Source organism: Podarcis raffonei, chromosome 3, assembly GCF_027172205.1.
Source record: "Podarcis raffonei isolate rPodRaf1 chromosome 3, rPodRaf1.pri, whole genome shotgun sequence".
NCBI lineage: Eukaryota > Metazoa > Chordata > Lepidosauria > Squamata > Lacertidae > Podarcis > Podarcis raffonei.
Window position 1 is genome coordinate 76420442 of NC_070604.1, and position 27852 is coordinate 76448293.

Sequence of the window (27852 nt, forward strand, 5' to 3'; positions counted from 1 at the left end):
GGAGTAAGCAAGCAAGCGGGCAAGGGAGCCCAGCCAGCCAGTTCACCAGCCCTTGCTGTTGGGAATGGGCAGATAAGTGGGAAGCCAGGCAAGCAGGCAGACAGGCGCTGCACTGGCTTTTCTTGGGCTTGCTGCATGGAAGGGAGCATTTCCACCATGCAGGCCCGCTGCTGCCACTGCTGCCACCCAAGGTAAGGTGCCTTTTGCTCACCTCTGGCCAGTCTTTGTTGTGCCACTAAGACTGGGGGCATCCTCTTCCCAAGCCCCTGTAGGGCAGTGTGAAGAGGCACCTCTCTTTGGAGCAGGGGGAGCAGCTCAGAGACCAGGGGTAGCAACAGCAACTGCCCAGAGGACTCCCAAGGAGAGGGGAGGAGGCTGAGGGAACACTCCACAAGGGAGGGTGTTCAAAAATGGGTGAGAGGCTGCCAGCTCTGCAAGCAAGGACTGTAGTCCTGAGCCCCACAAGGGTGCCGCAGAAAGAATGTTGTTGGTCAAGGGAGCCGTGGACTCAAAAAGGGTGCAAATCCTCTGAACTACAGGTTTGACTTTTTGTGAGCAGTCTTTTTACAATCCACCAGCATCAAATGTCACCAGCCATCAGTGACATGGGCATTGTTAGGATTATTTGTGAGATTCTTTTTTCTTATGCATATTTGAAGAAATTTAGGCAAAACAAAATTAGGACACTTAATGGGAGCAGTTCAGCCATGTGGCAAGTTCATTGGAAACTGACATGATCATGTGTCATTAAAAAAACCCAAAGATTGCTTGGAGCCAGTCATTCCATTTGATGTGAATTGCACTCAATTTCAAAACATATCCATATTTACTGTGATACACACACACACACACACACACACACCACACAAGTTAAATACTTATCTATATTTGTTGTTTTCTTTTAAACAGGTACTTTATTACACCCCTTTTATGCCAAAATGGCTTCAAAGCAGTTCTGGTAGTGTTGAGGGCCAATATAAGAAAGGGTAGAAGATGCAGGAAGTCTGTGATGTTTTCAACCATGGGAGGAACATTCCAAACTTATTTTGAGAGGCACTTAGAAGATTGGCTGAAACCCAGATTGGATGTCTTCAGATGTTCATTGTCAAGTTGATAAACTAATAGGAGAAAGAAAGACCAAACATTGCTGTTGAAATATCCAATTTGTCAGAACTCTAGGGCCATAAATCTGATCAGCCTCTTCATATTCTGAATTTGTGACTACCAAAGTATGTATGTCTTGTGGAGGAGGCACTGTGGTCAAACAGGATGATAAAGGAGATCCTAAAGATCTCCTGGTATGCCCCACAAAGAAACCTACGGTCTGCAAATAAAAACATCCTGAAGGTCCCAGGCCTCAGAGAGGTTAGGCTGGCCTCAACTAGAGCCAGGGCCTTCTCGGCTGCGGCTCCAATCTGGTGGAACGCTCTGTCAGAAGAGACTAGGGCCCTGCGGGACTTGACATCTTTCCGCAGGGCCTGCAAGACAGAGTTGTTCCACCAGGCCTTTGGTCAGGGCGCAGCCTGACTCCCTCCTCTGGCAACCTGCACAGAGTTTTGCTTAATGGTTGCCATTAACTTGATTTTAATTAATTTTTATAATGAAATATTTTTAGAATGTTGGTTTATTTGATTGTGTGATTATTTGATTGTTGTTAGCCGCCCTGAGCCCGGCTTCGGCTGGGGAGGGCGGGATATAAATAAAATTTATTATTATTATTATTATTAAAGTAACATGTGTAAGATGAGAACTTCCCAGAATGGCAGAAATACAGGACCCTCTGAAACAGAGGCGTGGCTCTAAAATCTGATGGTTATCTTAGCTTAAGGGAAATGGGAGCCCTCCCCATATTCTATCACTTATTTGGTTTTAAACTATTTAAATGTTGAGGGCCATAGGCTTGGAGAGACATCCTCAAGTCAAATAATTACCCAGTGTAGGCCCTTCATTGGGTTTTCATTTGCTTATGCCAGTAGTAAAATGTGCCCATAAAAAAGTGGAAGAAGTAGGGAATCCTGCACTCAAATAGTTACTCTCTACACTTTTTACTTAAGGACATATGAGCTTTAGGATCTTGGGTACTTACATCACTTATATTCAGGTTAATGAAGTCTCTGTTTTTCACACTTAGTGCTTGGAACACTCCTGGAAAAAAAATCAACACGTGATGTTGATCTGATTCATACAAATATGTGGGGACAATGCAAGGTAAATGACCTGAGGCATTTAGTGGTACTCATACTTAAGAGTAAACCAACTAAAATTAATGAATATGACTAAGCTAGATCCTTTAATTTCAATGGGCCTACTCTGCAAAACTTAATTGGATGCAAGCTTTGGGGCCAAGATGCAAATCTGCATAAATTAGCACATGCACATTTTGTATGTATAAATGCCATAACTTTCAGAGGGGAAAAACAACCTCTGGCTGTTAGGGCTTAATATGAGCTATCAAGAGAATTTACTGGGCTCAGTTCACTGTATGTGGATTGGGCCTCCTATCTCCCCACCCCATGACTTATTAGCAAGAGCTGCTCTTTTGTATATATTAAAACAAAAAGAAGTCCTTGGGCAAATTAAGATGACAGGTGGGTGTAGTCTCACTGACAATGTGCTTTGTAGTGTATTATGTGAGCACACTTAAATACTAATACAGTGGTACCTCAGGTTAAGTACTTAATTCGTTCTGGAGGTCCGTATTTAACCTGAAACTGTTCTTAACCTGAAGCAAAACTTTAGCTAATGGGGCCTCCTGCTGCTGCTGCACCACTGGAGCACGATTTCTGTTCTCATCCTGATGCAAAGTTCTTAACCCGAGGTACTATTTCTGGGTTGGAGGAGTCTGTAACCTGACGCGTATGTAACCCGAGGTAGCACTGTAACAATAATTGAAAACCCCCCACTAATGTTAAATATATGAAAGGGGGAAAGGGGCTATAGACTGGAAGCCAAGTAAAAAATATCTGGGGCTGAGACCCCCTGGGCCATCTCCCGAAAACACCTTGCCAATATGATCAGTGTCTTACATAAAAACTCTGTTGCAGTAAATGTCAGAAACATGGTGAATGCTGACATTTACAGGTTAGTTTTAGGAGGCCCAATGAGTAATGACAGAAATATTAACATCACTGTGGCTTCCCCTCACCTCACATTTGTACCAATGACATGATAAAGTGTAAATAAGTGACAGAAATAAAGGTGACATTCAAGCATTTACTGAAAGTATTAAATTGACCTTGAGCTTTACTGGGAAATGTCAGAATTTTCTGTCATTTTCCCTGCAACTCTTCAGATCTTAAGAACGACCGGTCATTGTTGGCATTCATCAAATGTCTCTTGCTTACTGCAGCAGTGGCAAACATGGCTGCTTAGCAGAGCACTTGCCCTTTCAGCTCATTATGGCACTGAGACACAAGATAAACGTGCTTTCACACTAATAGTGTCGTAATTATGAAGCAGAATAGCAAATCCAATAATTGTAGTACACTTGTAGGAAATGAACTGCTGCAAAACCAAATGATGAACAAAAACTGTGAAAGCAGTTAAGTGTTGGAAACCCACCTATTGTGTCTATCACATGTCAATGGGAATTAAAAAGCTTTCAAAGAGAACAAATAAAGATAAAAGAAGAAGATACTCACGGCTTGCATTTTCCAGGCGAATGAGGCAGTTTAAGAAGTCATCAAATTCAATCTGGTATTGATCATCAGAGTACCTCAGAACCATCAACTGCAGTAGATAATTATTGAGCTGAAACCCTTCAGGAAAGAGAAATTTGAGCTTCGTTAATAACTCACCACAGCTGCCACTCTTCCAGCAAGCCGTTTGAAAGCATCCAAGACAAAGTATAGGATCTATGCATCCTGAGAACTGTGGTTTTAGTTTTTAAATAAGCTTCCAGCCCTCATGATTGTGAAGAACTGATTGGGTGAAACAGGGGGGGGAATTAATCTGGAGTTCTGAAAATGTAGATTTTAATGCCTTTCATGATTCCCTGTAGTTCCATATACAGTGGTGCCTCGCAAGACGAACGCCTCGCAAAACGAAAAACTCACAAGACGAAAGAGTTTTCCGTTTTTGAGTCGTTCCGCAAGACAAATTTCCCTATGGGCTTGCTTCGCTGCCCCCCGCCAGCATTTTAAGATCGCCCCGGGACAGCAGAGAAGTCGGGAGGAAAGCCCTCCTGTCCCCGGAGCTTGCGGGGCGGGAGGTGGGGAGAAGGGCTTTTCTTCCTACCGCCAGCCTTCAGAACAGCCTTCTGAAGGCTGGCGGTGGGAAGAAAAGCCCTTGTCCCCCCCCCCCCCAGCCTTCAGAAGAGGTCGGGGGACAGACTGTCCCCGGACCTGGTCTGAAGGCGGTTTCCATAGGAACGCATTGATTGATTTTCAATGCATTCCTATGGGAAACGGTGCTTCGCAAGACGAAAAACTCGCAAGAAGAAAAAACTTGCGGAACGAATTAATTTCGTCTTGCGAGGCACCACTGTATAACTAACTGTTACTTTAACCAGTCATCATAATCACTTCTTTTAATCTTTGATCTCAGCCAGCCAGTTCTAGTCAGAATTTCCATTGGAATCTTGAGTCTTTAAAGTACATTCTGCAGCCACCTCAATCTTATTGACTTGATTTATTCTGAGCAAGGAACTTGTTCAAAGGAAGAGTACAAAAAATCCAGAATATCCTGTCTGGTGAGCCTACAGCCCTATATTCATTTTCCTCGGAGTAAGCCCCACTGAAATCATGGGACTTAACTCTCTTCCTAAGTGCCACTTTGGGCCTGTATGCCTGCTTTTAATAGATTATCTAATAAGGACTCTTTCATGTCACATCTAGTGAGGATGATCTTGAAAGGCTGCTGCTCACTCACTGTCTGGGCTCCCTGCCAGCAACACAGTTGCTCCTGCTCTCCAAGCCTATCCTGCCACCTCTGCCACCTAAGTTCACCTACTGCCAAGGCCAGCCTTTGAGGAAAAAAATGGTACCTGCTGCTTTTAAAGCAAGACGAAGTTCATAGGAAGACATGGTGCCAGAGTGGTCAGAATCAAAATGAAGGAAAATACCCTGAAGAAACGAACAAAAAGAGAAAACTATTTGTAACCCCACTGAGAAAGGAAGAGTTGATGGGTCACTTAATTGTTTCAAGACATTCAAATGCTCCTTTATATTCGGGCTTCATCAGCCTGTGTGCTCTGACTATTTAAAAATTCATTTCTTGCCGATTGTGTATTGTCCAACTTTTTCAGATCCAAAACTGGGACATGCGGCTTCTGGGACATGCTCCTGGGCACATCACGTAACCTGCACCATGCTCTAGCCTCAAAAAAGCACTTTTTGGGGGCTGGAGTGTGGCCTGAGATGACACGAGATGACAGCACCCAAAATGGCCACTGAGATTTTGCAGGAAAAATGGGATGACCCTTTTTTCCCGGCGTACTTGGCAGGTCACCAGTGTTTTCTCCTCATCATGAATCAGCACTTTCATCTTCCATGTTCCAACAGCAATATATTATATTCAAGCAATGTCTTTTGCTAAAGATTTATTTTGCTTGGCCTCCTTCTGAGGAACATTTGTTCTGACATTTATTACCTTTAAAAAATCCTTTTTTTGCTCAAGTTTTAAAAAAATATCGCTAATGTTTCCTGTAAACTTTTTGCGGTTTGGCACCAAAGCAAACAAAGAATGTTTCCTAGAAACAGCTTTTTTATTTTTAAGAGCACTGATTTAATATGAAAGTTTTATGGGTCTTTAAAATTGCTTTGTAGTTACTTCAAAAATGCCTAACCAAACAACCGAGAAAACTATGACTCTATATTAACTTACAATCCACTTCTTCAGTTTGTCCCAGAAAATTTTGAACTCGTTGAATTCAAGTTTCCCATTTCCACTGGCCTGATGCAGTCCAAATTGAGGAAAACAATACTATTTGTGTAAAATACCAAAACCAGCCTACATTTATTACTTTATTCATGCAGATAAACATTTTGAACTAACAGCCTTCTCCTGTCAGCATTAACTGCTGCAGAGCACTATTACTGCATCGAGGACATGCTGCAGAAAACACATGCACAAAACCACCAGCCTAGACAGGCCCTGTTGCTAACATATAGTTATGTGTTGGGGTGGGGTATAGGCTGTATGCTTGAGCCCCCTTCTAATTCCAGGATCCAGCCTAGATTCAATTCCTGGAATAGCTAGGCTAGCTTCCTGGTGAGGTCATGGACCATTAAAGTAACAAAGGAAGTAGCTCTGTACTAGAGCTGGTAGTTAGAAAGCAAAGGGCAGAGTTGGGAGTTGCTTTATGTGAGCTAGAAGTGGGCAGGCTGCAGGCTGGGCAGCTGAGAGACAGAGCTACACCTGACTTCTGTTGGAATCCAAGGCTGTGGCTATGGAAGAAGCAATACTTTAGCGGTGTGTTGCTGCCGTGAGCCCCTCCATCGTAGGCTCAGGTTGTACATATGTGTAAATAAACCATATATCATAAAGACACCACAGTCTCCGCTGTCCCTTATTCCAAAGGAGACACGAATCCTGGGTAAGCACCTAGAACCCCTGGTATCTCACACTGCTTGGAGATTGAGGTGGCATGCAACAATATTGTCAGGGAACTGTCATCTGAGATGCAGGAGGTGAAAGGGCTCACGGAGGGTGAGAGAGACCATTCAGCTGAGGAGGGGACCAGCAGGGGGAGAAGTGGAGTTCCAAGGGAAAGTGAGTCGGAGGGAGGGCTCAGAGACACTTCAAGCGAGAACAGTGGGGAGGTTTCAGGACCTCCTATAGGGACACCCACTCCTCGCCGGAAACTGTCACGCCGAGAGTCCAGAAGACGTGTTTCCGTTAAGGAGCTTTTATGCTGGAAGAAGTTCCGTAAACGCCCACTGTCCGATTCAACGAGCGACTGATGGAGCCATGCTTAAGGAGCTCCGTCAGAGACAGAGGTTTGTGGACTTAGCCAAACTCTGAGGGACTAGGATTTTACGCACAAGCAGCTCACCATTCCATCACAAATATAATGCAATACAATGTCACCAATGCCCTCTCTAAGTCTTCAAATAATTCAGTGAATGAAAACACACAACAGAACCCTGCATCCCCTTGTCCTGAGTTATTGTTATTATAATCCTACTTGTAAATGATATTATGGTAGAATGGAAATGTTTAGAGATGCCAAACAATAAAAAAAACCTGGGCTGGGTCTGAATCAGAAATATTCCAGTGCTCTTGAAGATGCTTTTGTGAATACAATTTTGTTAAAATTCATTTCTATAATTTTTATAAGAAAAGCTGCAAAGTCATTAGGACTTCCAAAGACATGCCCTGCTTAAGTTTTCCTCCGATGCACACCAACATATTTTTATATATTGGAGAAAGCAAAATCTTGTAGAGATTATTATAAAACTTTGTATCAGCTTCACCCGAGGAAATTCCCACACTCGATTTTAAAGGATACATCCATTAGGGAAATGATGTTTCTACACGAGAGGAGAGTTACTTTCTTGAATTTGACGTTATTTGCTGCAAGAGAACAATCACTATCATAAAATAAAATTCACTGTTGTACAGCCCTGCTCTGCCACCCAAGGCTAAAAGAGCGCAGATCCATACCGTACATGGAAAGCACATTCAACGCACGTGGCTTCCCCCAAAGAATCCCATGGACCATAGTTTTTTAAGGGTGTTGGGAATTGTAGCTCTATGAGGGTGAAACTACAGTTTCCAGGATTCTTGGGGAGAAGTAATTTGATTTAAATGTGTGGTTACTAAGCAGAAAGGTGAACGTATGCAGTTTCCTTATGTAGAGCTGCATTTTGGTGGTACTGTAACCCAGCTTTCTATACTGATTGGCAGATGCTTTCCAGGATTTCTTAAATATTTCATTTTTCATTTTTTAACAGTATTCTTATACATTTAAATCATTTTCAATTTTTTACATCTGAGATTACTTGAATCCACAGACTTCCCTGCACCCCCACCCCTAGTTCCCAATATTTATCTATTTTTTCTATTGCATCTAATTACATTTTCCAAATTCATTTTATATCCTTTTTTAACTTTAGTCTTATTACATTATAAGTGGTATAACAACCCTGCTAACGTATTAAAATATCTACAGTGCTCTTTAAGGTACTCTATAATTTTTCCCCACTCTTTGCTAAATTTCTTGTCATCTTGGTGTCTGATCTTCATGGTCATTTTCGCTATTTCGGCATAGCCCATCGTCTTGGTTATCCATCCTTCCTTAGTGGGGACCTTCTCTTCCTTCCATTCTTCAGGACTTAAGATGCTCTCCAGGATTTTAGATGGGGTTATCTCTTAGCCCTAATCAGAGATGCCGGGGACTGAACTTGGCACCTTCTGCATGCAAAGCAGATATCGTACCGACTGAACAATGCCCCTTTCCTTTCGCCTAATATAAACCTATTGTGCACACTGTGCAGGATTTCCCATCACTATGCGGGTTAAGAAAACATTTGCCAATTGGGCTTTGACAGCACTTACTTTTTTTCAGTACGGCGTTCAAAACATATTCAAGTTCCTCTGCACTGATCTCCATGTCCTACAGTGGAAGAAATGAAGGCAGTTGGCAGGTTTGCGGGTTTAAAATGCAATCTACCCGTAAGGTGCATTCATGGAAATCTGCTCTGAATCATGACAATGTAGTCCAAATTAGGTGCACAGAAATTTATGCCAAATTAGCCCATTGGGGGATCTAGCTGAGTATTGTCTATACACACAGCAGATCTGCAGGGTTCTAGACAAGGGTCTTTCTCAGCCCTACATAGAAACATCAGGGATTGAGCCTGGAGCCTTTACAAAATGTGGTGTTCTGCCACTGAACTGAGCCCTCCTGATCATCCAGAGTTCTGCTTGAATATGATTTTTTTTTGTTTGGATGTTGTTACCTCTCCTGCAATCTGTTGGAACAATGTCCGGAATTGCTTCTCTTCTTCTGTTTCTTCTTGGGGTGGAGATGGTTCAGGAAGCTAAAACAACCCAAAGATTATTATTGGAGAAAAACAACAATGACCGTATTTTAATGCTTCTGCTTACTGTCTTTGGGGCTGCACCTTGGAAAAAGAGGCATGTTGTTAACATTGGGTTTGATGAACTCAGTTTTTCTTTATTTTCACCTGCTGTTGCCATGATCTCGGATGCAACAAAACAATCACGAGTAACCTTAGTACAAAGTAATGCCTTTGAATATGGTGATTGGCCCAATTATTAATTGAAATGTGGTGACATACCTCTGGCAGATCAATGTCAACATTTCCATCCATCTCCCTATGAGAAACAAATGCAAATCCAAGTTTTTCTATGATTTTCTATTTGGAACATTATAAAAACAACAACAACCAGAGACAGTGTACTGTGTACAATGTAAGTGTACCTCATGCCCAGTTCTTACATTATGGGGAAATGGTGGTTGTAGGTCCTTATACCTCCATTACACACTGTTTCAGTAACGTAAGAATGTAGAAAGCTGGGAGTGATGCAATGGGAATTACCGCTCACCCCCTCCAAGAGGTGGGCGGGGTTTGCGACCCAGCATGGGGCTTCCTGGGACCAGGGTGCCACCCACCTTGGTCACAGGGTGGCTGATGCCCCACCCCCATCCCAGCGGGCCAATGGGCTGCGGGCTGGGGGCGGGGCGAGGGCAGGAATAAGGGCCAATGCTCCTTTGCCCACGCTCACAATTTTCTTTCTGAATGCACTGAAGTGCCTCCAGAGGAGGCAATCGTCTGTTTACATTGGTTCATGTCCCAGTTTCTACAAATGCTAGCAACTTACTTTTTTAAAAAAGGAAGCTGGGGATTATGGCCCAATCACCAACCCACTCACAGACACATGAAGCTCCACTACAAACTTTTGGTAGGAGCTGGTTGCAAATGTAAACTTGAACTTGGAATTTTTCCATCAGATGGACGCAATACTTGGCGGTCGTACTTACTTCGCGACAGCTTTCTTCTCAGAAAAAATCCTCAGGCAGAAATCCGCCTCCTGGTGTGGCTCAAACGTGGTAGGGACAACAACGTAATCCCCAGGTGGCAGCGCAAATCGGTCAGAGACTTCCCTTAAGTTGATGTAGGTTTTGCTCCTGGCCTTGGATGCGTGGTAGCGGAAAAAATCCTTCGTCAACTGTTCGTCGTTACTGGGGCTCTACGATTGGATTTCAGATTGACCCCATTATTCATCTGTTAGCTTGGCAGATATAACAGCATAAGAACATAAGGAGAGCCTGTTGGATCAGGCCAATGGACCATCGAGGTCAGCATCCTGTTCTCCCTGCTGGCCAACCAGATGCCTGTGGAGAAGCCTGTCAGCAGGGCCTGAGTGCCAGAGCACTTTCCCCTCCAATGTTTGGAGCCCAAAGTCACACCCATTAGAATGCAAATTCCAACGCTGGTCTACTGCCCTTTCATTTCAGCCTCTGCCTTAGTGTATTGCCATACATTTATACAGCAAAATGAATATCAAGTGTGGATCTTCAGTGTGTTGTACTAAGTGGGATATATGCATGGGGAACAAGGTCAGCTTGTGTAAAGAGTTCCCCCCTCTCCTCTCCCTTAAGAACCCTCTAAACATGTTCTGGGGGTTCCCCCAACTCTCTAGGGCAGACTTAGGGGGGGGGAAGAGGAGAGGCATGGAAAGACCCACTGCAAGAGCATATCTCATTCCATGCACATGGCGACTTAGCTGAATCCTGAACTATACAGTTCAAAGTTAAACAGGAGACTGCTATATATTGTATTATTATTATCTGTTGCACCTATACCCTGCCTTTCCTCCAGAGAGGAGCTCAAGGGACAAAAAGGCAGGTCCCCCCCCCATTTATTTCTGCCCTTCTTTTTGCAACAGCTGAAGTGTGAGGCTCTTAATGACCCAAAGGGATATGAACTTAACCTTCATACTATGAATTAGGTAACTTTATGCCGCATGAATCATCTTCTTCTGAATGGCCACTATATGGTATTCTTTTTCACAACTGGGAAAATTAAAGAAGGGAATGCTTTTCCTGTACCAGGGCAAAGAGCATTCACACAGCCAGGGTTTTTCGGAAAGCTCCCCACCCACATTTCTGAGGGGTTTCCTATCTTGGTAGCACAGTGCCAGTGCAGCAAGGAAGAAAATGAGCACCTGCAGCTATCAAACGCACAGGACTGACAGGGACTCTAGTTTGGCTTGCAGATAAAAATAAGAACCACTAAAAACAAAGAAAAAGCAATCATTAAAAAACAATGAAACACTGATAGAATTAAGAAACACACACACACACAACATATAGTGATGAAGTGACTCAGCTGCAAGTCACATCAAAAGGTGAGGGGAAAGGCTCAGGGACTATCACCACATCAAAGATGTGTTTTGTGTCAGGTGTTCACCTTGGCCCTGCCCAGAGCGAACTATTACATTGCTGGAGAGGAAAATACCTCATAGATGGCATAACCTATGGTTAGCATTTCAGCTCCCTGCTTCCTGAGTTTACGGCGGTCTTTTTGCATTAGAGCGGCTATAAATGTGCATTCATTTTGACCATCATCTTTTTCTGTCAGCTGGAGCTTGATCTGTGGATTTGTCCAAAATGTTTCTGGAAATTAGAGAGAAAAAGAATGGAAAAACAAACTGAGTGAGAGAAAACGCATGTTCCCATTTTTCTGGTATGGAGAGGGAGAGGGAGAGGGAGAGAGAGAGAGCACATTCAAAGCTATGGCTGTTTATTAAAATCAGTATGTTTATGTTTAGTCACGAAAGCATATTTCAACATTGCCGTGTCTGCCTCAAGGACATTGTTATAAAATATGCTGGAAATATGCATAGCAATGTTAATCTGGAAAATGCCATTAATTATTCACAATTCCCTCCTCTGAGAGAACCTAATGATAAAATATCTTCCCTTGATAAAACAGATCAGTTATTTTCACTACCACTAGGGCATCACTTGGACTATTAAGAAGAACTCATCCCTCCTGCCTTTCATGAAGACCAGCAGTGGAGCCTGCAGACACTGTCTGTGTACTGTGGACTACCATATTTCTTTCCAAACAATCTACAAAGGCTTGGAACTGACAGCTCCCCTCTGAGTTGAGTCCAAAGTTGTGAGTCTGAAAATCAATGAGTCATCAATGGGCAGTAGTGGCAGTTGTGGTAGGGCAGAGCTGCCCTCTCAACACTGCCATTGCTGCTACTTACCTGTGTGCTGTGGGTTGGTGGCAAGGCCAGGGTTGGTGCACCAGTAAGATCACCATTGCCCAGTCAAACAGTCCCACAAGTGCACCCAGCCTCACTACTGCCCTGTCACATGCCCTGCTGTTGTCAACAGGGGAATTCCAAGGAAGGAAATGCACATCGTTGGCTCAGCTTAGCTTTGACAAGCTGTAGCCTCTTAATAATGATGATGATACTCTGAAGTTTCCCAATGTCAAATAGAAACAGTGGCATCAAAAGCCCCATAAGTATTTATGGAGCTGAGCAGTTATTTAAGCTTATGAGGAGTTGGGCTTCACTCTTCGAACAATGATGAAGAAGGATGAAGAAGCAAGGTTTTCCCACGGAGAACAAAAACGTGGCAAGAAATTTAAGATGCACACCTATGAAGTTTCTGCAGCCTCCAGCCGTGGCCCCCCTGACCCAGCTGCCTTGGTGAACTATCACCTCCCATTTATGTGCTGCATTATCCTCAAGGGCGTCAGGCGTCAGGTTGCAGATCTCGACTTTGTCGAAATGAGACTGGAAATCATCAAACTTCATCCTATATAAGAGAAAAAAGAGAGATCACACTATGAGGACCGTGAAGGATATCAACATGCCAAAGATTACACGCTCAGGGCAGGGGCTTGTAAGCATGTCTCTGCTTCCCCTCATGTGTTTGTTGAGATGTGAGGAGGGCCAAGTAACCACGAAAAAGGCACCCTGTTTTGCTCTTGCTTTAATGCAGTTATCATTTTAATCAGCATATTCACTTACCAGAACTCTCCATCATCTAGGGCTGTCTGATACAAACGTTTTTTCTCAGATGGGCTGACGGAACGCCATTCAGGAGAACTTGAAGAGAAAGAGATAGCCGTCAGCCTGCTGGCGCTCACAGAGTACTACGCATGCCAAACTCTCGGGCATGTTTACACCATACATTCAAGGTGCTTGAAACACACATTTCAAGTGCATGACTTCCCCCAAAGGATCCTGGGAACTGTAGTTCCCCCCTCACAGAGCAACAGTTCCCAGCAACCTTAAACTACACTAAATGTGCTTTGAATGTAGCACATGTAGCTGAGGAGATTTCACCCCTCCCATATCCAAGAATCTGCTGATGTTCTCTGCTGATTCTCCAGAGAGGAGGGGGCGGTTTCTGCTCTCTACTTATTCTGCTCCAGCCTCACATCAAAGAGAGAGAGAGAGACTGAGTGTTAGAGAGAGATCGTGTGTATAGATAAGGTTGCTGCTAAGAGCAGCTGCAGACACTCAGTGCAGTTCAGCATTTTCGTTTAGACCTCATTTAGCTCTGTACATAGTTGTGTATTATAGTTGTAGATCGAATAAAAAAGATATTCTACAGAGCTGCTCTCCGAGTCGTTTATGCTCTGCTATGCTCTGCTATACTCTGCTGTGCGACGACTGTCTTCTTGTGGAAGTGAATCCGGTGCTCACAACTCTAAGCTGTGAGTCCACAGCACTTTGACCTGTTCCTGTGCAGAAGGTGGTCTCTGGAAGTGCTCCCCAGCTCGCCTAGCCCAGTCGGGGCTGAGTGGATGAGTCCAGTTGGTGGCACTGGCTCAAGGGCGATGCTGACAGTAGCAAGCCCTTTTGAAAGAGGCATCTTTAGGGTGGGTGGCTCCAGCTTGGCTAGACAGATCCACTGAGTAGGTTGAGCTCTCAACTTTTCCCTTTTTTTAAGGGAAATTCCCTTATTCCAAATAGGATTCCTAGCAAGAAAAGGGAAAAGTTGACAGCTATGGCTCTCAGAGAAGGACCTGATCCTTACCTTTTGCTCTGGCTGACAGGCAGTGGCGTAGCGTGGGTTGTCAGCACCCGGGGCAAGGCAAGTAATTTGCGCCCCCTAACCCGTGGATTTGCCCTAACCCCCAGATGTTGCGCCCGGTGCGGCCGGCCCCCCCTGCACCCCCCACGCTACGCCACTGCATAGATCCCATTTAGAGCAGGGTCCTTATAGATCCCCCTTTACAGCAGGGTCCCCCATAGATCCCCCTACAGAGCAGGCCAGGGTCCCCATAGATCCCCTTTAGAGCAGGGCAGGGCAGGTCCCCCTCCACAGTGGGCGGCGACCCGGCAGCTCGGATCGGATTCGCACAGCCAGCACTGCAGTGAGAGAGAGTGAGCGAGCCAGGTAGGGGCAGAGAGCTGCGAGTGCGAGCGCGCAGTGGTGTAGCGTGGGTTTTCTGAGCTTGCACAGAGTGCTTTTCCTCCCTATGGGCAGAGCCAGCTTGCTCCTAAATACCTGAGCTCTATAGTTAGAGACTCACCATTTCCCCAGTTGGCTTGGCCCCCAATTTCTCTTACTATAGAATTTGGGGGTGGTGGTGGAGGAAATCATTATTCTTCCCCCTTGCTACCCCCCCCCAAAGCATAAGAGAGGGACTCCCAAGAAGGTGAAGCGGGACTTCACCCCAGGGTATCTCGGAAGCCCTCGAGGCAGCGACGCTTCCACCCCCTGGAAACAGCAGGAAGGGAGAGCGCTCTTGTGCCCCGGTCCTGCTTTGAGTGCTTCTCATTGACGCGTCTGCTTGGCCACTCTAGATGGGCCCTTGTGGCCTTGATCCAGTAGCCGGGTCCTTCTTCGGAAAGAGCGAGCGCCTCCTAAGCATGTGCAGAGCGCCTCCCTCCGCCCCGCCACGCGGAGCTCAACCTGCGCGTGGGCAGGCCCTTTGCGTCACGCGCGCTTGGGAATCCCCGGCACCTCTCTCCTCTCTCTCTCTCTCCCTGGAGAAATGAAGCAGTGACCCGACAAGGAGTAGCGAAGGATGGGCGTGTTTCGTCCCTGATCCGGATGAGATCAAGGCGCCGGCAACGGGAAGGAGGCGGGGGAGAAGCAGGAGCAGGCCAGCCGGGGCTCCCATCACCGCTGGAGGCGTCATGGAGGCACTGAGCCCGGGAGGCGGGTAGCCAGCCAGGGCGCACCTACCCAACCTCGCCGCGCCCAGGCGCGCTGCTCTCTCCAGCTTCCTCCCGGCCGGGCCAGCGGCTCCACCTCTTCCTTAATTCCCAGCAAGCGATTAGCAGGCTCGGATCGGATCCTGCGGCAGGCGGCGCCTCCACCTCCTCCTCCTCCCGGCTTTGCTGCTGCGCGGCTCTTTTCTCTCCACGGACGGCGCGCTGCGCCTTGGAGAGGTTCCCGCTTCCTCGAGGGGGGCCGGCCAAACGGAGACGACGACCCCCCACTCCAACCAAGCCTCGATTGCTTGTCCCTTCCCTCTGGACTCGCGCCCCCCCCAGATGTTGCGCCCGGTGCGGCCGGCACCCCTGGCACCCCCCACGCTACGCCACTGCTGACAGGGGCTTGGATGCAGCAGTGAATCTGTCACTCCGCACCTCTCAGCCCTTACTTAGGATTGCTTTGTCCATCAGTATTAATGCTGAAGCTATTTCCTGACCTTGGCCATTCACTCGTGGATATTTTATTATACTAGTGATGTTTAGCCATTGCATATTCCGCTTCAGTGCCTGCACTTTACTTTGTCATCCAAAATGTCAGCTGCTAAATAATGGGTGATATCAATGAAATCAATTGAATTAGGTAAATGCACTCCATTTATTCCAGTGGGTATTCTGAGAATGGCTTATCATCCCATGAGCGTGTTGTGTTTTCAATAACTGTTCCCCCACCCCGTCTGCAGAACTTGTGTATGTTAAAAGTTATTGGAACAGTGAATATACTAACTTGTCACTCCAAGGGCCATTCCATTCCACTTGACCCCATGGGTTCCTAACTCGAATGAGCTTCACCTTCTGGCCTTGGTAGTCCACCTAGTGAGAATGAAGGCAAGAAAGAGAAAGAATACAGAACAGCTTTCCAGTGCAAAAAGAAAAGAAAAAGACTCACATGCTTAATCCAAGGACAGCCAGGATGATGCCCTGCACATATGTTTAGACTACAACTCCCATCATCCATTGGCCTTGCTGGCCCAGGCTGATGGGAACTGTAGTCCGAAAACATTCTAGAGCATACCCTGGCTACCTTGACTTAATATAGCAACAACAAATACAACAACAACAACAACAAATTCCTTGTACCCCTCCCATCTGACTGGGTTGCCCCAACCACTTTGGGCAGCTTCCAACAAAATATAAAGGAACACAACAAAACTTCAAACATTAAAAGCTTCCCGAACTAAGATGTTCAACTGAATTTAGTAGGATTATAAAGCAGAGTGGGAAACCCCAAGCTGGATGCAGCCTTCAAGGCCCTCATTTCTGGCAGCCAGAACTATCCTCAGACAACATCCCTGTCCTCAGAGCACACTGCTTACTAGCTCAGCTTTGTACACAGAGTGTTTTTTATTCAGCTAGAATATGTACTTGAACTCTAATTGTTATTTTTGCTTATCTGGATGGAAGACAGAGATGGAAAACGTAAAAATTAGCCTACTGTACAAAGGCGAAATGTGCATCTGTTATTCTATCAACCGTTGCCTCTGCCCTGCTCATCATTGGCAAGTGGCCCCTGGAAGGGAATGTGGCCTCCAGGATGAAAAAGGTTCCCCAGCATCTATTATACAGCATCTATTTTGAGAATTTTAGCCTATGGAGAATCTAATCATCCACATTCATCCTGACATCTTAAACTAAGGAGCAGTTTTTCTTTAAAATGCTCAGTAACTCAATTAATCTGGATGACATTCTCTTCACAAAGCAAATCACCAAGCCCCTGGTACTTTAGACCTGAACATAAAGTTGGGTCTCTTTTTTGGGAGAGATTCCCAATAATGGGCATGAATTGCCCACTCTGTGTGAAGCCAACTAAAACAATACCCCAGCAATTCAAAAGCATATTATATTACAACTATCTCTGAGCATAGGATAAACAGGCTTGGTTTCCGAAGCCAACCACTCCTCCCCTTTAAATAAAAATAGGTTCCGTCCTCTTCACAGCAAGAAAAACCACAACAGAAAAGCCACTTACCTCATCAATACCTGTTACTGAATAGGCATGACCTTTTATAAGTCCGTAGGGTGTACGAGCTTCTGACTCAGCTGCACTGCTGGTCTAAGGCATGGAAATATAGGTTTAAAATACTAGTCTTATTGAAGCAACATCATGTATTTATTCGCACATATATGTAAGAGTGAGAAGAGTGAGTGACCACATTTAGAAGAGAGGGGTTGTATCCAAGGAAAACATTTTGTACATGGAACATCTTCAGCAAGCAGAATGATAATTCCCCTCCCTTTTCCCCTCTCCGTGCCCCTAATCTGTTCCATAGCTTTGGGGGGAACCCCAGAGCAGATTTGGAGAAGGAGAAGGGAGGATGCTCTGTTGTGCTTGCAGAAATCATTCTGCGTATGCAGTGATTTAGTTGGAAACAGCTACAGGTAAGGAACGTGAAATACAAAATCCTACAATATAATGTACAGTGATAACATATAAAATATTTAGAAAGCTGGTTAATCGACAATGCAAGTAAGACCTCAAATCATTTCCCAAACAATTGGGGGCGTTGATACATCCCCAGAAGAGGTCTCTGGTGTGGTGTAGGGGCTAGCATGTTGGGCTGGGCTGTGGGAGATCTAAATCCCTGTTCCGCTATGAACCAATCTTGCCCAGGTTGCTAGCTCTCACCTAACTTACCTTACAGGATTCATGTGAGGCCAAAGTAGTCCTCTGAGCTCCTTGAGAGCAGAATCCAAATGCAACACATTGCGGATGAGTACTGTGAATGGCTTCAAATATAGATGGGGTTAAGAAGATGGACTAGCATAGAAGAGTTAGCTATGAATGCAGCTTAGGCTGCAACTGTGTGGATGCTTACTTAGAAGAAAGTCTCACTGAAATCTGCAGGATTTCTGAGCAGCCACTGGTTACTGCTGCTCTTTCTCAAATTTAGATTTTAGTAAGTGCAATTAACTAACTAACTAACTAACTAACTAACTAACTAACTAACTAACTATATATGATAAAGGTAAAGGTAAAGGGGCCCCTGACCATTAGGTCCAGTCGTGACCAACTCTGGGGTTATGGCGCTCATCTCGTTTTATTGGCTGAGGGAGCTGGCGCACAGCTTCCGGGTCATGTGGCCAGCATGACTAAGCCGCTTCTGGCGAACCAGAGCAGCGCACGGAACCCGCTGGAGCAGTACCTATTTATCTACTTGCACTGATGTGCTTTCGAGCTGCTAGGTTGGCAGGAGCTGGGATCAAGCAACGGGAGCTCACCCCGTCGCGGGGATTCGAACCGCCAACCTTCTGATTGGCAAGTCCTAGGCTCTGTGGTTTAACCCACAGCGCCACCCCGTCGTCAAATATCTTAAGGGTTGTCACATGGAAGTTCGAGCAAGCTTGTTTTCTGCTGCTCTGAAGGCTAGGACCTGAACCAATGGATCCAAGTTACACAAAACAGGATCCAAGTTCCAACTAAACAATAGGAAGAACTTTCTGGCAGTTTGTTTGACAGAGTTGTTTGACAGTGGAACGGACTCTCTCGGGATGTGGTGGACTCTCCTTCCTTGGAGGTTTTAAAGCAGAGATTGGATGCCCATCTGTCATGGGAACTTAATTTGAGATTCCTGCATTGCAGGGGCTTGAACTAGATGATCCTCAGAGTCCTTTCCAGATCTACAATTCTATTATTCTGTATATCATATTCCATCCCTATTATGCATCAGGGAACTCAGTACTTTGGAGAAATTGTTCATTCAGAGCAACGAAACAGATCTACACAGATAAAACCCCTGGAACTCAGCTTTATCATTTTACTTACATCAATAGAACAGCCCACCATTGAACCTCTTTTCAGAGCTTTTTTTAAGATGTCATAGAAATTTTCTGGAGCTTTTTTAACTTCAAACATTTCTCCAACTCCTCCTGTGAAATCTTCCATTGCTTCAATTGTGCTTCCGCCTTTTAAAGCTTCATAACTTCCATTCAACCTGACAGCAACCAGAAAAAACAAACACACACATATATACACAACTTATCATCATCATCATTATTTATTAAATTGGTTACTGTTGCTTTATATTGTCCAGGGCAACCCAAAATGACTTACAACCAAAGAAACGGACAAACAACCCCCCCCATATAAACATTAAAACCAAGAGGGAAAAGAAATACATTTAAAACATCACACCAACTTCTAAAATGCCACTTATAGCTAAAGGCCAAAGACCTGATTATAGAGGAAAGGTTTTGTTTGGTGCCTAAAGATATGTAATGAAGGTGCAGGCAAGCCTCCCTGGGGAGAGAATTCCACAAACTGGGAGCCACCGCAGAAAAGGCCCATTTTCGTGTTGCCACCCTCTGGACCTCTCTTGGAGGAAGCCCATGAAGAAGGGCCTCAGATGATGAATGTTTGACCAAGAACTTATCTAAGTCCCTTGGATAATAGGGGTGGAATTCATACTATATACCACTTCAATTGCTTCATTGCTGATTGGGATAATCCAGTGCTTTTTTCTGGGGGATACGCATACCCCTAAACATTTTTTGAATCTTTGTACTTTTGTCCATTTACTGTATTTATTTTCCCCGATTCGAACTATAAAATGGTGACTTTCTTGAGTCAAAATGAGAGTACCCCTAAACATTTTTAAGGGGGGGAAGCACTGGGAATTATCCCCTACTAGGAAAGTCTCTTAGACAAGCCTTACAGAAATCAACGATTACTTCCAAAGCATTTCCAAGTTCTTGTACATGCCCAATATATTTTGAAAGGTTTCTGCAGCAGAGGTTCCTAGTACATTATGCCTTGATGCTAGGACAGCATGGTGTGCTGGCTGGAGTTGATGGAAGTTGTAGTCCGAAACAACATCTGAAAAGCACAGTGTTGGCCATTTCTGAACTAGGTGAATAAACTATGGCTGGAGTATATGGTAAATCAAAAGGCACACCACTGCAGCTACTTATAGTACAGCTGTTACATACCACACATTTAAAGGACATTACATTTCTTCAAAGAACCTTGGGAACTGTGGTTTAATTAATGATGCTGAAAACTGTAGCATTATCGGAGGTAAGCTATGATTCCCTGGGTTATTTGGAGGTGAATTTATTGCATATCCCCCCCCATTTTAAGGTTATTACCATGATTCTGTTATTAGCATTCTTTAGATCCTTAGCAGTGGTAGTAGACCTTATGACACAGAGAGCTAAAATAGCAGACCTCAATATCTGATTTCACAATCAAATTTCACAGACCACACAGATGACAGTGTGAGAGAAGAGTCCAGATAGCAATGAGGTGCAGGTGGTGAAAGCCAAGGAAACCATGAACAGTACCTAGACCACATAACCCACACGGCTTACTTGGCATAAGCTTTTTCCAACAATGCACTCCAGAATTCATTGTGATCAGCTGAGTGTAGAAAAACCAGCCGGTCTTTGAAAGTGGGCAATCGGTCATCAATGACAATATCCAGCCACTCATTGTGTTGCCAAAACTGTTTGGTAAAGGTAAACAGAATAATCTGATAAGGTGAAATAATATGCAGCACAGTAATTTGTACTTCTTTCAGTAGCAAAAAAACCCCCAGCAACAAAACCCACTTAATTTTCTTGAAGCAATCAAATGGCAAGTCTTGAATAACGGAGCAATCAAAACTCTCCCTCTCAGTCCAGTGGGGCTACATAGAGTGGTGGGGGCACTGTTGCACATGGCAGTCTGGGTGGAAGGTGGAAGTTGGGCAAAGAGCAGGAGCTGGTACAAGTGATTGGCCCAAACCGGGCTCGATGCCATCACACAGAGGTAGTGGGGGTGGCTTGGACATTTGGACATGTATGACAAGAGTTGTCTTACCTGAAAATGAAATATTCCAGCATAGCCTGGTCCAAAATCCTGATCGAGTGGCACTACTCTGGCTAATGTGCTTTCATTAAGAGTAAGAGATGCTATAGCTGCCAGTAGCCAACAGTCACCTGGAAATAAAATAGAACAAAGCACTGATTCCTCTTGTCATCTGGTTCCAATTAACAGGAATTCTTTAGAATCCACATCTAAAAAGTGGAGGTCAAAGCTCCCCGTTAAATTATTCCCATTAAACCTTTATTGCTTAGCTATTAAATTTTCCAATGCTTTTTCTTATGGTTGCACATCAGTGTGGCATTATTTTGAACAGCACTCCAGTTTATCTAGATCTTTTCTTTTAAAATTGGTTGTATGGTATATAGGCAGTGGGTTTTCCCCTAGAGGTACTCAAGGGTATGCAGTACCAGCACCTTTTTTACTCAAAGAAAAGCACTGGGTATAAGGAATCAAATATGTAAGGTGAGCTGTCCTGCCCAGGAATCATATTTTATGCATGGTAGAGGTTTTGTTCTGTACATACAAATGCATGATGGATTCCACTATGTTGGGTGAAAAAAGGCAGGCCTGAAATCTGCTCTCTGTATTTACCAGTAATTGTTGGATGTGACTGGACACAAGTGAAGCAAAGGACCCACACAAATGATAAAGTAGAGCCAATGAACTTTAGTTGCGTGACCATATGCACGTCAACACTCGCGTTTCCATGCAAAAGGCAGCTACAATTTCAGTGGGAAAGAACACTCACCAAGTTCCCCTTGACAAATGTCTGTTCTTGTGGCGCCTCCAAGAATAAACTGTGGGTCTTTAACGATTTCCTTGAAGAATATTGGAAAAAAAGGTAAGTGCTCTGAATGGAATATATTCTGCTGTGCATTGCTGCAACTGTGTGTCTATTCTGCCCAATGACAGACCTGGAGCCTTGGGCAAACAGCAGACATTAAGATCTGCCAAGTCCTGTCCTTTATTAAATTGTGCATTGGAAGATTTATGGCTCCATAATGATATTATGGCATCGTTGTGAATATATGAAGATCCTGTGCTGCTGGTGTCCGACCCAAAAGAAAATGGAAAATTACTGCTGTTGATTTCCTGAATTATGAGACTTCACTAGGAATACCACAGGGCATATTAGCACTCGTGCGTAGGCACAGCAAGTGATTAAAGACTTTTATACCACATTTGGATATTTAATAGCTCTTAACAAAATATTTTTAGGCTCCTTTCAAGCCCAGACATGATCCCAGGGCAGCTTTCAAATCGGTCCACTTAAGAATCCAGAGCAGATTCTTTTAGGAGGGCCTCTGTTTGATATCTCCTCTCTTCTTTTCTCTGCTTACTCACCCAGCCATGAACAACCTGGAGTGGCTAGGATAGTGGTGTGCTTTGAATAGTAGAGTAAGGTGCTCAGTGGCCAACAAGACTGGAGGATTTTCCATTGCTCTCAGAGGGAATTTCACAGAAAAATACAATGGCCTACAGTGTTTATGTTATGTATTCAGTGGTCTGTGTTTGCCTGAGCTTGAGTCTGAACTAAGGTTTCTGAGTTCCTGTGTTCTGATTCGATACATGATGTCCAATCACAGAGCACTTCAGGATTTGGGCCTCTGCCATTGGCCCTTGAACTCTGAGTCGTGATTCGCAGCTTAGAAGTTTAGACAGCCAATCACTTTGGGAGTGGGAGTGGCCCAGGCCTTCAGGAATGTATATAAGCAGTTGCTTTGCCCCTGTTTCCCAGTTATGTAGTTCAACAAAGGTTCTTCCTGTTGTTGCTGTGTCTTGCCTCATGGGAACCCACCTACACTTCAGTTTACTTCGGAGGACTGGGCTTTTTGGGTCTATTCATCCATCCTCCTCATCAATCACGCCACTCTTAGCATCAACTGCTTTCAAGGCAAGCAGTTACCCTGGGTTGCCAATATCTGTTTTAAAAAATAAGCTAAAAAGCAGGGAAGGCATACTTGTCTATCTAAAAGGGACCATACATGCTGATGATAAATACACATGTACTAATAAAATTACTTTGCAGGTCACAATGGATGCAGAGAGATTCTGGAGTCCAGGGCTCAAATTAAGCCTCAGACAAACAGAGGCTTTGTGGGAAGGGAGCCAATGCAGGAACGTGCTTGTGGAGCAGAACCTTCCTCCCCAGCGGGGGAGACAAAGGTCGACCATGTCTACGCAGTGGGCAAGATGGATAAAGGTGGCAGCCAAGGCAATTAACAGAGGCTGCAAGCTTTACACAGACTACTGGTAGTTTAAAAATTGAATGGAGCCAGAGGCTGGCATTTTTTCTCCCCCAGAGCATTTCCCTGCTTCAAAGGAAATGTCAGAGAGCAGGTGACCTGGCTGGCTGCATTCCTGCTGCTCAATGCCCAACTGGGGGAGAACATTACTTAGGCCGGTGTGTCATGATTAAAGAGAACAAAAGGCAAGTCAAACCAGCCCAGTCATCGCTGGCACCACCTGCTTGTTCAACACACTGGGTCGTGCAGAGCTTGCAATTGAACCATGCAGCACAAAGGAACAGGCTTGCCCTTAGAGAATACTGTAGTGCAGGGAGACTGGGATAAGCAAGGGATTCCCCTAGACCTGCTCTACAGGCACAACTTGCTTCATTGCACTGCACATACATGCTCCTTAGGAGGATGAGGGTGCAGCTGCAGGCAGATTGGCGGCTTCCAGGGGAAGGAAGCCCTCTGCCACTGCTGCCGCTCCTCTTCTGGCCACAAGAGTGGAGGGAGCCTGGCTTAATAGATTACAATATAGTGTAAACATAACTTTTATATGCACTGGGAAACATTTAAAAATAAATAAATATGTGCCCCGCTTTATTGCGATATTTACTTTATTGCAGTGGTCTGGTAAGCCTATATGCATTTCTGAAGCCTGACATCCAGAATGTGAGGCAGCAACATGTAACCCATGGAGTAAGGTAAAGGCAAAGGGACCCCTGACCATTAGGTCCAGTCGTGGCCGACGCTGGGGTTGTGGCGCTCATCTCGCTTTACTGGCTAAGGGAGCCAGTGTACAGCTTCCGGGTGATGTGGCCAGCATGACTAAGCTGCTTCTGGCGAACCAGAGCAGCGCACGGAAACACCGTTTACCTTCCCGCTGGAGCGGTACCTATTCATCTACTTGCATTTTGATGTGCTTTCGAACTGCTAGGTTGGCAGGAGCAGGGACCGAGCAACGGGAGCTCACCCCGTCACGGGGATTCGAACTGCCGACCTTCTGATTGGCAAGTCCTAGGCTCTGTGGTTTAACCCACAGCGCCACCCGCATCCCAACCCATGGAGTGGTCCACCTAAAATATAATGCACAAAAGAGGGAGGGGAACCAAATTGTGCATACGAAAAATCCAGAATCTGAACCAGGAAAAGCTGATTTTTTTCAATCCAATTATGCAAAGAAACACATTTGCATTTATTTGCTAACTGAGAAATAATATATCTTGCTTCCATTAATTATGAGGAGGGGCAAAGAGCTATATAGGTGTCTGAACCCCCACCTCCTGTTCACAGGCAGAAAGCATACTGTCTGAAATTTTGTTACGCATCCATTGGCAGTCTGGTCTAAAAATTAAAAACCCTAAGCCAGGCTTCCTCAAACTCAGCCCTCCAGATGTTTTTGGCCTACAACTCCCATGATCCCTAGCTAGCAGGACCAGTGGTCAGGGATGATGGGAACTGTAGTCTGAAAAACATCTGGAGGGCCGAGTTTGAGGAAGCCTGGACTAAGGAGAAAGAACAGGAGAGGCCTTGAAGGTGATCACCGTCTGTTATCACCACTAAGCAGCCACACTTGGCCACACTCTTCCCCACACTGATGATCCATAGGATTCATTTCTAAATTAGCATCTCCAAATTTTATGCTGAACTGCCTTTTGGGGGGCCTTTGCTCTGGTGAGGCGCACATGGGCCAACCTACCTAAAGGAGATCAGCTGTGGATTAGATGAGGGCACAGATGGGATGGGGAAAGAGTGGTGATTGTTCCCCTGTTTAGTTTTGGGTTTGTTGTTTTGAGCCTGCTACTCACTAAGGCTCAGGTGGGAATAGGAGATTTCTGAGGTAACCTGCTACTGAGGTAACTTACTGCTACAAAGGTCCCATCTCCTGTGGCAGAAATACAGGGCAATTACACTCACCAGTTTATTACCTGGAGATTTGTAGTGCACTTTTAATTTCCCTGATCCAGCAAGAAATGAGGTGGATTATGGCTTTTCCTGCTATTTTTCTCCTCAGTCCTATAGCCTACCTTCCTCCCACTTTGGAAGGCATCCTGTTTATTACCACATGATTGGATGGTGGAGGCAAAGAGAACAGGGCGGGGAAGCAAGAAGCCTGAGAAGCCACACCTGCCTTTTCTGAAGGGTTGCAACCTGACAGTCAAGCAATAGAAATGTCATCATAAATCTTAACCTGCAGAATGTTTACCTTTGTGTCTAATTTTCTGCACCCTTGGGGTATAATCCATTTTCCCCTTGCCATTATGCAATAAAATAAAAACAGTAATATACATTGTCCCTAAATCTTAAAGGAGAGAATTATTCCAACTGTGCAATCGAAGATCTCCACAAAGTGAATTCCTAAAAGCTTATTCTCTATTCTAAAGAAGGAAAAGAGAGTTTCTATCTGTTATACTTTCTAGAATCAAGTCATGAAATGAAATTCTACAAGGGGGACTCTGCTACAACAGCAACCCACATCATGCATTTGTGATGTTTGTTTATCCCTGTTAAACAGCAAATCAAAGTTTGTTGACTTTTTCTTTCTATGGGAAGGAAGAATAACAGGATGTAGGTTACAAGTTATTTATCCACTGAATGGAGCTTAGATTTCCCCATGGGAGGTGTGGAATGTGAAATATATTTGTTTTGATTCGAAATACATGTTTGCTGTCTGAAGGTACAGTATAGGGGCAGGCATTTCCGTGTTATACACCACGCTGGGAATAAGTCATGCACATGTGCTATACATTCTGAGAAGGAGAAAACATAAACATGTTTCCAAATATACTCTGGCTTAACTTGCATGGTTATCTCTGTCTATTTTTATCCATTTATTATTATTATTTTATTCCATTCGCCTTCAAGGAGCCCAATATATGACACACCATTATCACCTCCTGTTTTATCCTCTCTACAACTCTTTGAAGTAGGTTAGGCTGAGAGGTGGTGGTTGCTTCAAGATTACCCAGTGAGCTCCAGGGCAGGCTGACTGGGGATTTGAACACTGCAAAGGCGGGCTAGTATGAAGGCCTGAGATTTTAGGGCTTTAAAAGGGCAAAATCAACACTTTAAAATTGGGCTGAGAAATAGTCTGGTGATTGGTTCAGTTGCCAAAGCTCAGGTCAAATCCACTAGTCTCACTTGATAGTTTTGTGGCCGTTTTCCAGACCAACTGAAATTTGGGGGTCATTTTTAAAGGCAGTCCTCTAGGCTACATGTTAAAGACCTAATTAAAAAGTTGCGTTGGTCAAGAGCTGGTGGATGCAATGGAAGCTGAGAAGTAAAACTTATTTGCAGCTTTCACTGCCATCTCATAGGCTTTCATAAGCATCCTATAAGTTATCAGTGCTTTGGTAATAGCGGCCAAGATACCTCCATTTAGGTAAGGTTGCAGCTGACATGTCAGCTAAAACAGAAAAGAAAACCTGAGCTTAGGGGGAGTGTAACCCCATCTTCAATGAACTTCAACTTCATTCATCCAGATGCATGAACCATCAATCACAACAGGACCTCCACCTTTTTTGAATTGAGTCTCAGTTTGACCCAGTCTATTACTGTGCCTAAACACATGTTTATTTCATTTATTTATTTCCCAAAATCTATATACCACTTGGCTGTAAAAACCAGGACCACATAAAACAAGAAATTTTCAGTAAAAACAGAACAGTAAAAAGCAGCTATTGAAAACATTAAAAATAATTAAAATCAACAATAAGCTAAAAGCCAGATTAAAACACATGTCAGCATGCCACATGTCTATATAGGCTTGCCTGGATAAAAATGTTTCTAGCAATTGCCCAAAAAGTACCTGATGTCAGGGATTTCCAAGCTTAGCTGCTGCCACACTACAATATTGATTTCTTACAATGTTGGGCCATTATATCTATATTTAGAACCTTGAGGGAGAGAAACTTGTCTTTTGTAAATAGAAGTTTAGCTGTCTCATTTTGCAGAAGATTCTACACAGTGGGAGAAGGACTGACAGAAAGAGAAATCGCACTCACCCCAGGCCTCTTCCACACAAAGGGGACGGGAGGCTTCTCACTGTAGAAAAGGGAAGCGTCGTTGGCTGGGAAGTCACAGTCCTCAAAGAGTGTCCCCCTCTGCTGGCATTCAAGTTTCAGCTCCTTGTAGGTCTGGCCAGTGGAGTGAGTGGCAGAAGCGCTTTGGGGGGCGGGGGGAGCCCGTGGACTCGAGTTCCGGAAAGTGTAAGGCATTGTTCTTAATCCACCTGTAGCAGGTATAACTGAGGTGGAGGGGCTGAAGAGTTGAGAGGACAGCTCCTGGAAAATGCCAGCCCTGCAAAACAACAACAGGGAGTGATTATAGGATCCAATTGCACCCTGTGGAACGCAAGAAGATCCAGATCTTTAGGGAAGTGGGAGAAAGAAAGAGAAAACCTTCTTCTGTGCAAGCAGCCCCTCCTTTTTGGCACCTGTTTGAATGGCAGGTTGACAGTCACATTCACCAGAAACAATAAAAGAAAGGAACACCCTGAGAGCAAACAGAAAAGGGAACTTGTTTGGCTTCTTCAGGTGTTCCGGTTTGCTGGATCCTTTCCCTCAGGTATGTTAACTCAGAAACCGCAAAGGGTGGCACAGAGATAACTCTTGTGTTTGGCCATGTATCATGAATCTGCTACACCCAGAAGGA

The 27852-nt window shown here is 44.6% G+C and overlaps 1 protein-coding gene across 1 annotated transcript; it reads right to left on the reverse strand.

The window, feature by feature from the left end:
• Positions 1 to 868: 868 nt before the first annotated feature.
• CAPN9 (calpain 9) lies at positions 869 to 27682 on the reverse strand. Its single transcript, XM_053382482.1, has 20 exons — positions 27204 to 27682; positions 21717 to 21786; positions 20963 to 21081; positions 20473 to 20606; positions 18929 to 19097; positions 17135 to 17218; positions 15893 to 15978; positions 12964 to 13041; positions 12588 to 12748; positions 11430 to 11587; positions 9950 to 10158; positions 9246 to 9282; positions 8904 to 8984; positions 8500 to 8557; positions 7451 to 7515; positions 5824 to 5892; positions 4985 to 5063; positions 3642 to 3758; positions 2087 to 2145; positions 869 to 1118 (listed from the first exon to the last, which is right to left on the reverse strand). The coding sequence occupies exons 1-20, from the start codon at positions 27414 to 27416 to the stop codon at positions 1092 to 1094; spliced, it is 2073 nt and encodes a 690-aa protein (XP_053238457.1). The 5' UTR covers positions 27417 to 27682; the 3' UTR covers positions 869 to 1091.
• Between the last annotated feature and the right edge of the window lie 170 nt (positions 27683 to 27852).

Coding starts and splice junctions, on each gene's coding strand:
- CAPN9 (XM_053382482.1), bottom strand. CDS start 27,416: ATGCCTTACACTTTCCGGAACTCGAGTCCACGGGCTCCCCCCGCCCCC. Junction 20,607..20,962: donor CTGGAATATTTCATTTTCAG/GTAAGACAACTC, acceptor TTTACCAAACAG/TTTTGGCAACACAATGAGTG. Junction 2,146..3,641: donor TCGCCTGGAAAATGCAAGCC/GTGAGTATCTTC, acceptor TTTTTTTTCCAG/GAGTGTTCCAAGCACTAAGT.